The 11,333-nt window shown below is 54.1% G+C and overlaps 1 protein-coding gene across 3 annotated transcripts in view; it reads left to right on the top strand.

Moving 5' to 3' along the window:
* Positions 1-652: 652 nt before the first annotated feature.
* The window catches only part of Rnf32 (ring finger protein 32), a 22,796-nt gene continuing 12,115 nt past the window's right edge, over positions 653-11,333 (top strand). The window contains exons 1-4 of one of the 3 annotated variants that reach the window (XM_023712735.1): positions 653-806; positions 2,953-3,048; positions 3,601-3,865; positions 10,066-10,208. In XM_023712735.1, the coding sequence (XP_023568503.1) occupies positions 3,010-3,048; positions 3,601-3,865; positions 10,066-10,208 (447 nt within the window). In that variant the 5' untranslated portion in view covers positions 653-806; positions 2,953-3,009. Of the gene's footprint in view, positions 807-1,042; positions 1,113-2,952; positions 3,049-3,600; positions 3,866-10,065; positions 10,209-11,333 lie in introns of those variants that run through there. The other 2 variants (XM_023712734.1, XM_023712732.1) reach the window with 2 other exon arrangements.

Below are 11,333 nucleotides of genomic sequence, written 5' to 3'. Positions count from 1 at the left end.
AGACCGTAAAAAGCTCTGCACCCGCAAAATGCACGTTCACGAGATCTCATGTGCAAGCGAAGGATCCTGGCAGAAAAGGTGCAGGACAGAAGAGAGGCGCACCGATGGACACCGGCTGGGCGCGGCCGCTCCGGTGAGCTCCATCCCGGCCACCGGGCCACACACCGCGGCGCCCACGGCAGGCGCTCCTGGGCTGGCTCCCGAGGCCCAGGACCCAGCGCCGGAGTCCGGCAGAACAGGGGGCGGCGCACGCACGCAGCGCGCGGGAAGGCGGCCGGCTGCAGGGCGGCTGGGAGCAGCAGCGGCGCGAAGGCCGCCGACGCCAGCGCGGGGCTTCAGCCCTCGAGGACGCACGGGCGCTAGGACGCGGGGCGGCCGCAGCATGCGTGAGGACGTCATGACGCACGGACAACTGGGTCAGCAGCGCCGCGCTCTGGGCGGAGCGGAGAGGGACGGAGAGCATGCGCGCTCAGCTGGCTCCGGGAACAGCCGCGGGGCTCGCGGGGCGGGGCGGGGCGGGTGAGCATGCGCACTAGAGAGTGCGCGGCCGGAGAATGGAAAGCCGCCGCGGGTTGGGCCGCAGAGCCAGGGAGCATGCGCAGTGACGTCGCGCGTAGGTTGCCACGGCAACCGCTGGCGTTGCGGAAAACGGACCTTTGCGAACCCAGCAAAGCACTGGGCGTTGCTTGCCCGGCACGACGCAGTTTGTGAGTGGGCGGGACCGCGGCCAGGCCGGCCCAGGCAGTGCCGCTCAGGGCCGGGCGTCCCCAGGTCGGCGGCGGTGTCGCGGAGCCGGGACGCGCGAGGTGCGCCTGTCTGCAGGGACGGCTCAGCCCGCGCCGCGCCGTGTCTGTTCAGGGCTCTGCTGGCCGCCGCCTGCGCTCGGCCTGACCGCGCTTCCCTGAGCGCAGCAGGCGCGTCGCGGGGCTGGCTTGGGGCCCTCACGCCGCGTCTCGAAGCGTCGCTCCTCGGTCTCCGCGGAGGTGACCCTTGCAGTGGGAGTTGGAGTCGATGTTTGCAGTTTGCGAAATTTAAATTTTAAAATTTAGTGAAGCTACAGGGGGTTAGAGAAGCTGGGCCTTTTTGTTTCAAACTGAGGGTGCCTCACACAGGTACGTTAGTGCCCTTGCTTTTCTCTTCCTACTCTCCTTAGTGAGTTTATTTTCTTTAGTGGACAATTCAGTACAGATGGTTGTCCTTATAAATGTGTTTTGGATTTTCTTCAACACCGGGCGTGTGCGTGTGCGTGTGTTGCTGGGAACTGAGCCCAGGGATTTTGCACCAAGCAACACCCGACCCTCTTTGCTTTTTGAGACAGAGTCTTGCTAATTTTCCCAGGCTGGCCTTGAATTTATAAGCCTCCTGCCTCAGCCTCCCAGAATGCTTCAATTAGGGAATGTGCCACAGGCCCAACACCCAATTTTTATTTGTTTTTGCTCGTTTCTCTGCTGCGGGAGAGCGAGTCCAGGGCTTCAGGTGTGCTGGGCAGGCGCTGTACCCTGAGCAACACCCCTGCCCTGTTAGGGCCTCCCTTCTGTCCAGCCTGAGCTGGAATGCGCAGTCGTGCTGCCTCTGGCTGTGGCGTGCGCTACCTGCTCTTTGCATCCAACTCTTTCTAAAAGTTTGGGCCTTGGGGTGGCGATAATACTCAGCGGACTAAGGGCCTGCTTCAGCGAGCGCAGGGACCAGGGTTCGCTGCCCCAACCCACCTGTCTCGCCAGCGCCACCCCCAGGGGCACGCTGAGCTGATAAAGAGTCCTGGCGTGGTGGCCCAGGCCTGTCATCCCAGCATTGGGGAGGCTGAAAACAGGAGGATCACTATGAGTCTGAGCTGCGTAGTGAGACTCTGTACCAAATACATAAATGAAAAACATAAAAGTTTGGCCCTCAATACTATTTACAGGGATACGGGAATAACTTTGTTGTTCTCTCTCCTAGTACATTTTGAACCCTCATCTTCATAACTTATGTCCTTGCCCAAAAATCAGAAGTGCAAATTCCAAATTCTGCCACCAGCTTTGAAAAGGATTGGAGGGCCGGCCAAATAGCTCAGCAGATTAAAGTGCCTGCAACCAGGCATAGGGGCCGGGGTTTGATCCCCATGCCTGCCGTGCTGGCCCTGCCCCAGGGCGCGCTGAGACAGCATAGGCCTGTAATCCCAGCTCTAGGGAGGCTGTAAACAGGCAAATCACTATGAGTCCAATCTAGTAGTGAGACCCTCAACACCCTGTAGACCCTTCCCTAAAATAGAGAGAGAGAGAGAGAGAGAGAGGACTGCAGCAAGAATCACAGTTTACAGGGTCTCTTCTATGCCACAATTTTCCTTTTAATCATTGACAAGGTTTTCCATATGCAGTCTATAGAATAACTCTGGACAGTCAATATTTGTAAGCCTTCTTTTACAGGTGAGAAAACAGATGCCCATCTGCTGAGGGTCTCACCCCTAGAGCAGGAGAGCAAAACTGAGCCATAGTTTTCCTTTCCCCTGCGCTGTACATCTGCATCTGGGATGGCGAAGTTAGCCAGTTCCCCTTCTCCCTGGGATACAAATTCCATGCTGGTTCCCTATGTACTTTGAGTTCCTTGCCCCTGAACTTCTACCTGTTCATTTCCCTCTGTTTTTCACATGTGAGTTTAAATGCTATTTTTAGGAGGTTTTTAATTTCCTCCTCTCAGTTCTTTTTGGTCTCCTATTTCGTTTTACCTACGCATAAGGTGATATGTGCTGCTATTGTGTGCTGCCTCGGGTGAAGCATTAGGGGCCAGGATGAGTTGGGAGGACTGGTTTCAGACCCTCCCCGACCTGCAGAACCCTCCCCGCATGCGAGCTCAGTGCTGCCCTGCCGCAGCCACTGGCTGTGACTTCATTACCAGTCATACCCTTAATACAGATCTTCCTCATAAAGTTTGTAAGGTTTTTATACACATCTTTCGGTTGTCTGTGTTTTACAGTGGAAGATAGAAAGCAGCGTGTGGCATGAGACGACAGGGTTTCTGACAGCCCATGTTATGACTCTTCCCAGATCAGCATGCCGAGCGAGGGACAAGGTGCGGCGCCGCGTTGGTTTTATTCATGGCATAGATTTTGATTCGCACACTTGGAAGTGTAAAGCACATGTAGACCTTGCCCCAGCATTTGCGCAGGCACGGGCACCACGTGGGGCCTGGAGCCATGAGACAGGGATGAGGAAGAGCCAGTGCCCCCGGGCGTGACTTCCATAGGAAAGGTGCTGCGTCTACACAGAAGCACAGACCAGACCCGGGTGCAGGATTCTTTAAGAGCCGCCTGGAGTCTGCTTTAATGATAGTGACCCAGTGGGGGTTTGTTTAGGCACCGGTCTATAAGTCATAATGCTTTTAGTTATACTACAATTAAAGCTTCGGTAATTTTTTTAAGGCTTTGGTAATTAAACAGAAAGATAGTCCTATGTTGTTACCATGTGCTGAGCGGGTGTGCGCCGTTCGGGCAGTAGTGGCGAGAGCCTCCCTTCCCGTTCAGCGTGGTCCAACGGACCGTCAGGGCCCACAGCTGACGCCAGCCCTCTGTGAGTAACGCACTGCGCGATGCTCTTGTAATGAACACGCTTTTCCTCCGTTTAGGATCATTCGTCCCACAAAGACAACTTAGCAGTCACGGCAGTTGCTCTACAAGATCACATTCTACGTGATCTTCAACTTGGAAATCTTTCGCTAGCTGGTCATGTTAAGCCAAATGTTCAAAAGAAAGAGAACCAGGCAAAGTCTCTAAAAAGAGATGCAAAAGCAGTGATAGATACTGGACTTAAAAAACCTCCTGAGGACTCCAGGGTGCAAGATCCGGAAAAGGAATACGTCCTGGACCCCGTCCCACCTCCGCTGACTTTAGGTGAGCTAACCTGGCCACGGGGATGTTGGCTTATTACCGGATCTCTGATGGCATGGGACAGTGCGTATGGCACAGAACTAATCTGCTTACACGCAAAGCTATGCGCTGAGAAGCTTCAATATGACAGGGCGGGCCAGGGAAAAGGCTCGCCGCACGGCACCTGCCCGGCAGCACAGATGGCGAGTTTGAGTCCTCGCACAAAAAAATTTTTAAAAAATTGATAGGGACAAATTGAGCAAGAAAATAAAGATATAAGCTGGGTGTGCTGGTGCCCTTCTGTAATCCCAGCACTCTGGGAGGCTGAGGCACGAGGATGGCGAGGGGGAGCCCAGCTGAGGCAGTTCAGTGACTTAGCGAGCTCTGGCTCAGAAAGTGTTTCAGAAAGGACTTTAATTCAGTGCAGAGGCCCTGAATTCACACACCCACAGATGCACGTACGCACAGAAGAGAATAAAAATAAGTAACTGATAGAAGTAAAACCTGAATAAATAAAAGATGAAGAAAAACAGTGGAATGACAACTGAGGCTGATAGGCAATCAATATGGGAATCATGGTCGGTGGGTAGACTAGTGCAGAGCAGGCTGTGCACACGCAGGTTCCCAGTGTTCCCACACAGGTGTCCCCAGCCAAAGGAAAAGTAGCCACACAGTGGTGCCCTGGGCAGATAGCACCATAACCAGTCAGTCAGTGGTGTCCCCATGGTGACACATGCTAACAAAGAATGCCCCCTGGGAAAAGGCCTGATGCCACCTCTGTGGTGCGCATGCCCACCACCTGATTAAGAACACCCAGCTGAGCTTAATCAGGAGCCTCGGGCGAGTCGGGAGGGACACCACACAGCGGTCAGCAGTCCTCAGAAGTCTCCAGAAAAGCGAAGACCTGGCAGCTGGCCTAGGTTATGGGAAGTCGAGGAGATAGGAAAGTCGATGCAGTGTGTAATCCTCGACCCAGTCTAGAAAAGAAGGTCACAGACAGATGAAGAATGGGGCCCACCCTCCTCCTGCTCGCGGGCTGCGGCCGGGGCTCCCGGGGCACTAAGACCCTGGCCAGCATCAGATCTGCGAACACTGTTCAGATCTATCATGAACAGCCCTATCATGAAGTTCAGCTGTAACTCAGATACAGAGGAAAGTAACGCGAATCCTGGTAAGACAGGACAGTGGCCGCAGTGAGCGTGCTGTGGCAGGGCTGTGCGCGTGGGCTCTCTCCATGCGTCCCGCAATCATCAGGGAGGTGCAGAGCCCAGCTGAGGATGAGGGGCACAGGCGTGTGTCGGAGGGTCACTGGCTTTGGGTGACCCCGTATCACTGAGCTATGGGCACGTCCGTGGTGGAAGTCAGGAGCAAACAGCATCAGTGGCTGGGCAGGTCTGATAGTTGAAGCGGTTTTTTTTGCCAAAACCTTTTGGGAGGCATTAAATAGGAAGTTGCTGAGTCTTTTAACTTACTGCAGTGTGGCTGCTGACACCTGTGGGGTCCTGCAGGTGACGTGCATGAGGCAGCCACGTAGGCACCGTGCTCTCCTTTAGCATCCGCGCATGCTTGAAGCGGCCCCATGCCGGCCCCCTCCTCCTCGGGCCGCCGCCAGCCCTCCCGCTTCCCGTTTGCCGACGTTTCCCCGTGGCCTTTCATATGCTCTTACGCTTCATCCAAGTTGGCAAATCCTCCTCCTTAACCTGTCTTGCTGGACGAAGGGTTTTTCTGATGTCTCAGCAGCTCCCTAGGAAGCCCTAAAACCAATCACACTTTATTCCTAAATTCTCCCAGCAGTTTGCGGCTTCAACCGATGTCGCCGCTTCGGCCCTGGTGAGTGACTGCCAGCACTGCGATGATCCGTGCGTGGGCTGGAGTCTGTGTCACTTGCTGACCAAGTGTGGTCACATGCCCAGCGGGTGTGGGGTGGTGGCACAGCAGATGCCGCCCTCACCAAGGGGCATGTGGAGAGAAAGCACAGCTGTGACATATTCATAGCGGCCAGACTTGGGATGGGCAGGCGCATGGTCTGTTACAGGGCTTTAAATCCCAAGGCTTCCTCTCCCAAGCACGTTTCCACTGCTGAGATGAAGCGTTGATGGGCCCGTCCGTCCTCACACAGGTGGCTCTCACCACACTGACTGTAGTACAAGGTGGCTATCACCATGCTTCCTGACTCTGTTCTGGAGTAACTTCTCAGAGATATGTCCCTTGAAAGTTTGGGATAACTCACTCAACTTACTGGTAAAATTATATGGCTTAACCCTGTTCTGCCGTTTCTTAGTGGTATCAGTTAGGGTGCACTTGGTTGCAGTGACAGCATGACCACAGGACAAGGACACGAACGTGGGCGACAGGCATTGGCAGCCGTGCCTGCCGGGGGCACCCTCCCTCCACTGCACCACTGTCTTGGGGTCCCCGTAGGGCCCCAGTGAGGCACAGGCTGGAGAAGGGGACCCCCTTCACCTGAAATGGGTCCCACGCCCACTGACTGTTGAGGGCCGGTGGGCTGCCTGCACGGCAGAGGCCGTGGACCAGGGACAGCCTGGCCTGCTCGTCACAGGATGAAGGGCCGGTCGGGGCCAAGGCTGGGGACAACTCAGATGTCCTGCGTTTTCTTGTGATGTTTTTGATATTTGTACATTTTCTGAGAAGCATATTAATCTTATCTAGATTTCCAGATGTATTTTAAAATATATTTATCTATCTTAGTTTATAATTATTTTTTCAATTCTTTATGACTATATCTCTTCTTGTTTTTCTTGCTATTTTTGTTCGTTTGTTTGTTTGTTTCGGTGTTGCTGGGGATGGAACGCAGGGCCTCGTGCATGCCGGGCCAGTGCTGTGCACCGAGCTACATCCCCCACCCATTTTCTGTTTTGTCTGCATTTTCCTTTCTTCTTAGCTTGTCCAGTAGTATCAGGAATGTCTCTTTTTGAGAAAAACTAACTGGATAGCACCTTGCAGTGATCTTGGCTTCGTTCTGGCTCACCTTTTCCTTGCACCCTCTTCCTCCTCCCCTCTTTAACTTTTCTCTTTCCCGGGTCCTTGAGTAAAGCGCTCGGCCTTTTGCTGCCAGACTTTGATTCCTGGCACCACCTCCACAGGCAGGGCCCGCTGCAAGCCGCTCAGCCTGTGGCCAGACCTCTTCCTTTTCAGTTTGGTTGTGTGTCTGTGTGTGTGGTTGTTGTTTGGTTTTTTAGCTTCAGTTGCTAGGTCACAAGACTTGCACATCAGTAATCCAAAAGCAAAAATCCCGAACATTTTGGGCACCAACGTGATGTCATGTTAGATTCTGGATTTCAAGAAGAGGGATGCTCACCTGATAAAATCTGCATACATACTGCAAAATAAAATAAAACCTCCAAACTCTGAAATGCTTCTGATGCAGACAGCCATTTCAGATAAGGGGACTCAACGTGTGCCATTCAGGGTTTTGGGCGCCGTTATTCTTTGGGACTTGCCTTAAAGTTCTATTTTTGTTGCCGCTATTTTAAAATATAGTGTTTGCTTAAAAATGATTTTGGATTTCCAGAACAGATGCGGAGATGGCCGGGCTTCAGTGTGCCCGCTTGGCCCCTGGCTCTCACATTTACATGTCGTGGTCTGTTTTGCAAAGTGAGAAGCACACACTGGCTCTTCCCTGTTGACTAAAGTCCCGACTGGCTTTCGCCACTTTCCTGCTGGTGCCCGTTACATGCCAGGTGACCGTGGCGACAGTTTCTTGTGACCTGGGCCGTGGACTCCTGGCCAGGTATTTGTGGACTGCCCCTCAGTGTGGGCTCTCGCATGTTCCTGTCATGGCGAGGCTGGGGCTCATCTCAGTTCTGGGGGTACATGGTGACCTGTCCCTGCTGGTGGCCCTGGCTGAGGACCCCTGCCCTGCCCCCTGCTTGTCCCCGCCCACCTTTTCCTGGGGAGTAGTTCTCTACATCCGGGGCGGAGTAGCCATGAGCTCCCTCCTGGAGGGAATACTTCTGTGTCCTGTGATACTGTGGTTGTCAAATGGCTCCAAGCTTCAGCTTTCTTCTACTCAAACAGCAGGTTCAAAAAACTTGACTGGCATTCATAACTTTGCTCAGTAGTCAAAGCAAAACTCAGACTTGAAAATCCCACAGCAGGCTGAGAGGAAGTTACAGGGTGCCCCTCCCCACAAACACAAGGAGGTGAGTGACACTCTGGTCTCAGCGCCACTCTCCCCCAGGCACTGGAGAGTGCTGTGTTAGTGCATTAAAACCTTCATCCTTGTGCACTTTTTTCTGTGCTTTATTTGAGTATAATATGACCACGGCTCCAGAGAAAGTTAGCAATAGCAGCTGTAGAGGAAAACTGTGGGACCCGTAATAGAGTTAAAGAAATGGCTGAGAAATTGGTTAATGTTCTGGAAAAATAATTTATAAGTGCAATTTTGGGACCTGAGAACCAATTATTTCTTAAGGAAAAAAATAGGTTGAGCTCTCAGTGGTTTTGGTGTTCAAATGTGAATGTGGAATGAATGGAGCTCAACAGCGGCAGTGTCTCTGCACGTGACAAGGGGTCTTCTCTGGCTCCTCCGCTGGCTCGCTCACCCGGCACTTGTGCCAGCAGCGTTCGTGTGCACTTAGTTTGCACCTCGACTACATCTGTGCTGCCGCGGTGACTCTCGCGATTGTTCCGTCTCTGGCCGCTGGCCCTCTGGTCAGTCCTCGTTCTTTCATTTTGTGCACTTTCTTACCTTCTGTGGTGACAGAATCCCAGACAGACGCGTACTCTGTACTCTGTCCCTGTCCCAGCCCCAGAATCATCTTTCTCTGTGGACGCGGCTTCCTGTCGCTGGAGCTTGGGTCCAGGCTGTGCTCCGGGACTGCTCCGCAGCTGGCAGCAAGCGCGGCGGTCTCCACCCAGCACCGCGCGGTCTCGCCTCCGCCTTCTCGCCTCTCACCTCGCCTTAGCAGTTAGACCAACACGGCTCCTCCTAGGCCACAGGAAGAGCGGCTGCTCGAAGGTGCAGTCCCAGAGAGGCCCAGAGCCCCAGGCCTGATGGCCCCCACTCCCGCCAGCCTGGCCTGGACAGAAGGCCAGGCATCCAGCGCCAGCCTCGAGGCCTCTCGGTTCCACCTTCACATCTTTCTCCTCTGTCCGGAAACATGGCCCCACCTTGCAGTAACCGCTGCCCCCGGTAGTCTCCATCCCGTGGTCTGTGGTCACGTTACCTCTGGGTCATTTTTTTCAAATTTTTACTCTGTTTTCTGTTCACTGTGAGAGGAAGGTTCCTAGGGATTGAACTCAGGGCTTTTTATTTCTTGAGACAGTCTTGCTAACTGCTCAGATTCAGCCTAAAGTTTTGATCTCCTTGCCTCAGCGTCCTGGAGTCTAGGATCCCAGAGCGTGCTGCCCTGCCCAGCCATGACCAGCGGCAGTGTCTGCGTCTCAGCATCTGAATGAATGCCCAGGAAATCCATTGTCCTCTCGCCTGCCGCTGGATCCTTTTGCCTACTTCCTCTGGGATTCCATTAGCCTCTCCTCGCCTCGCAGTACATTCATGTTCAGCTGGGAAAGGTCCGGTGGCCAGGAGCCCTTTCTGCGTTCTCCATCTCTGTCAAAGCTTCCTGTCCCAGTGTTGTCGATGCAGCGTTTCTCTTGGGGCTGTGGGACCCCCTTGCCAGCTGACACTGCGTACTTACCCTCCTTGGGGCCTGGGGCGCCTTGATGTCCACCCCTGCCTTCTTAGTAGTATTTCGCCCAGCACGCCGCAGCTTTTCTCGGTGTCCCCGTTTGGGTGTGAGCTCCATGCTTGACGCGTGGTGGACACAGCTCCTGCTAGCCTGAGGAATCTGTCCTGCCAGAAGTGTCACTTCATAGGGCGTTGTGGCAGGAAGACATGACGGCTGTGCACTCCATAAAGGTCACCGGCGCAGAAGCAAGATAAAGCAGAGGCAGAAAGTGCTGATGGCTGATGGTTTAATCAGGCAAGGAACACAGGAGGTTTGTGAAAAATCAGTATTCGGTATTTCCCTCCACAAAACTGAGTGTCCCTCTTGCTGGCCTTGTAGAATTTTTGTGAATGTCAAATGAGACATGGACGTAGTCATTATTGGAAGGTGAGGTGTTGTCACGGACTTCTGCATCTCTGCAAACCATCCTATATATCGCGATGTAGGAGCTCTGCGCGCACCTCGGGAACACCTGGGAGCAGACAGCCTCCTACTCACAGGTCTGGCCTGCTAACACTGCCGTCTGCCCTACAGCGCAGAAGCTGGGCTTGTTTGCGCCTCCCCCGCCGCCACTGTCACCAGCCGAGTGGGAGAGAGTGAAGCAGAGGTCCGTCCTGCAGGGCGACTCTGCGCAGCCGTGCCCCATATGCAAGGAAGACTTCCGGCTCCACCCGCAGGTGCTGTGCGGGAGGTCGGGTGGGGCGGAGCCGAGGACCCCAGGCCCCGCATCCACGCCCCACATCCAGGCCCAGCCCTCCCCCCCCCAGCTCCTCAGCCTCACCTTCCGGTCACCCCCAGTGAGTGCGCGTGGGAAGCAGCTGGCGCTGGCGCCCTATGGCCAGTGGATACAGGAGTCCTCTGACACAGCTCTCGAAGGGTGACTGCAAAGGGGCTTCATGAAACGAGACAGCTGACCGGTGGTGCTGGTCTCCTCACCTGCTTCTGCGCATCCTCCACCTGCCCAAGCTGTCACCCCAGGGAGTCGGGTGCCCTGTCCTCACTTGTCTTGGTGCCAGTTTTCTGCACTGCCTAGCAGGGTGCTCTTTGCGTTGTGCAGTGAGGGCCAGGCTTGGAATCCCCAGCAGAGGGACACAAGGCTGTCCTGACACCCTGCCCGAAATGCTCAAGCGTGTTCTAGGAAGTCCCCGTACAAGCACCTGGGTTTACCAGCGTGAGACTTGTTGGTAGGCCTGTGACTCCCCAGGGGATCCGCGACGTGCTCATCATCCTGTGGTTCCCTGTGGAGCCTAGTCCTGCCCTGTGATGGCTGGGTGCTTTGGAAACACTGTAGCCCTTGAGCCCCACAGTGGCCACCTAAGGTAATTTATGATTTAGTGCCTTAGTGTAGTGAGAGAGTTAACAAGGCCACAGGGAATCTTCCTGGCCCGCGCAACCTCTTCCTTAATTACTCTACAAACTTTAGGCCGGTTATTTGCATGAAGAAGGCAAGCTTAAATAGCTTATGGGAGGAGTCAGGGCACATCCGGTACAATATTTCTTCCATTGTTTTTTCTGTTTCTCATTAAATTCTATTATTGTTTGCTTGTGGATATTCACACTTTTCTGTTTTTCTTTACTTCTATAAACACAGTAGTTGGCAGATAATGGTGCCCCACACCTGCAATCCCAGCAACTCTGGAGGCTGAGGCAGGTGTATCATAGGTTCAAGGCCAGCCTGGGCAACTTAGCAAGATCCTATCTCAAAATTTAAAAAATTAGGGTTGGGGATACAGCTCAGTAAGACAATCCCCAGGTTCAGTGCCCAGCACCACCAACAGGTGACTGAACCGAACAAAGCCCTG

The sequence above is a fragment of the Octodon degus genome, unplaced genomic scaffold (assembly GCF_000260255.1).
Source record: "Octodon degus isolate 3935 unplaced genomic scaffold, OctDeg1.0 scaffold00027, whole genome shotgun sequence".
In the NCBI taxonomy this organism is placed as follows: domain Eukaryota; kingdom Metazoa; phylum Chordata; class Mammalia; order Rodentia; family Octodontidae; genus Octodon; species Octodon degus.
This window is presented reverse-complemented; position numbering and strand designations above follow the sequence as displayed.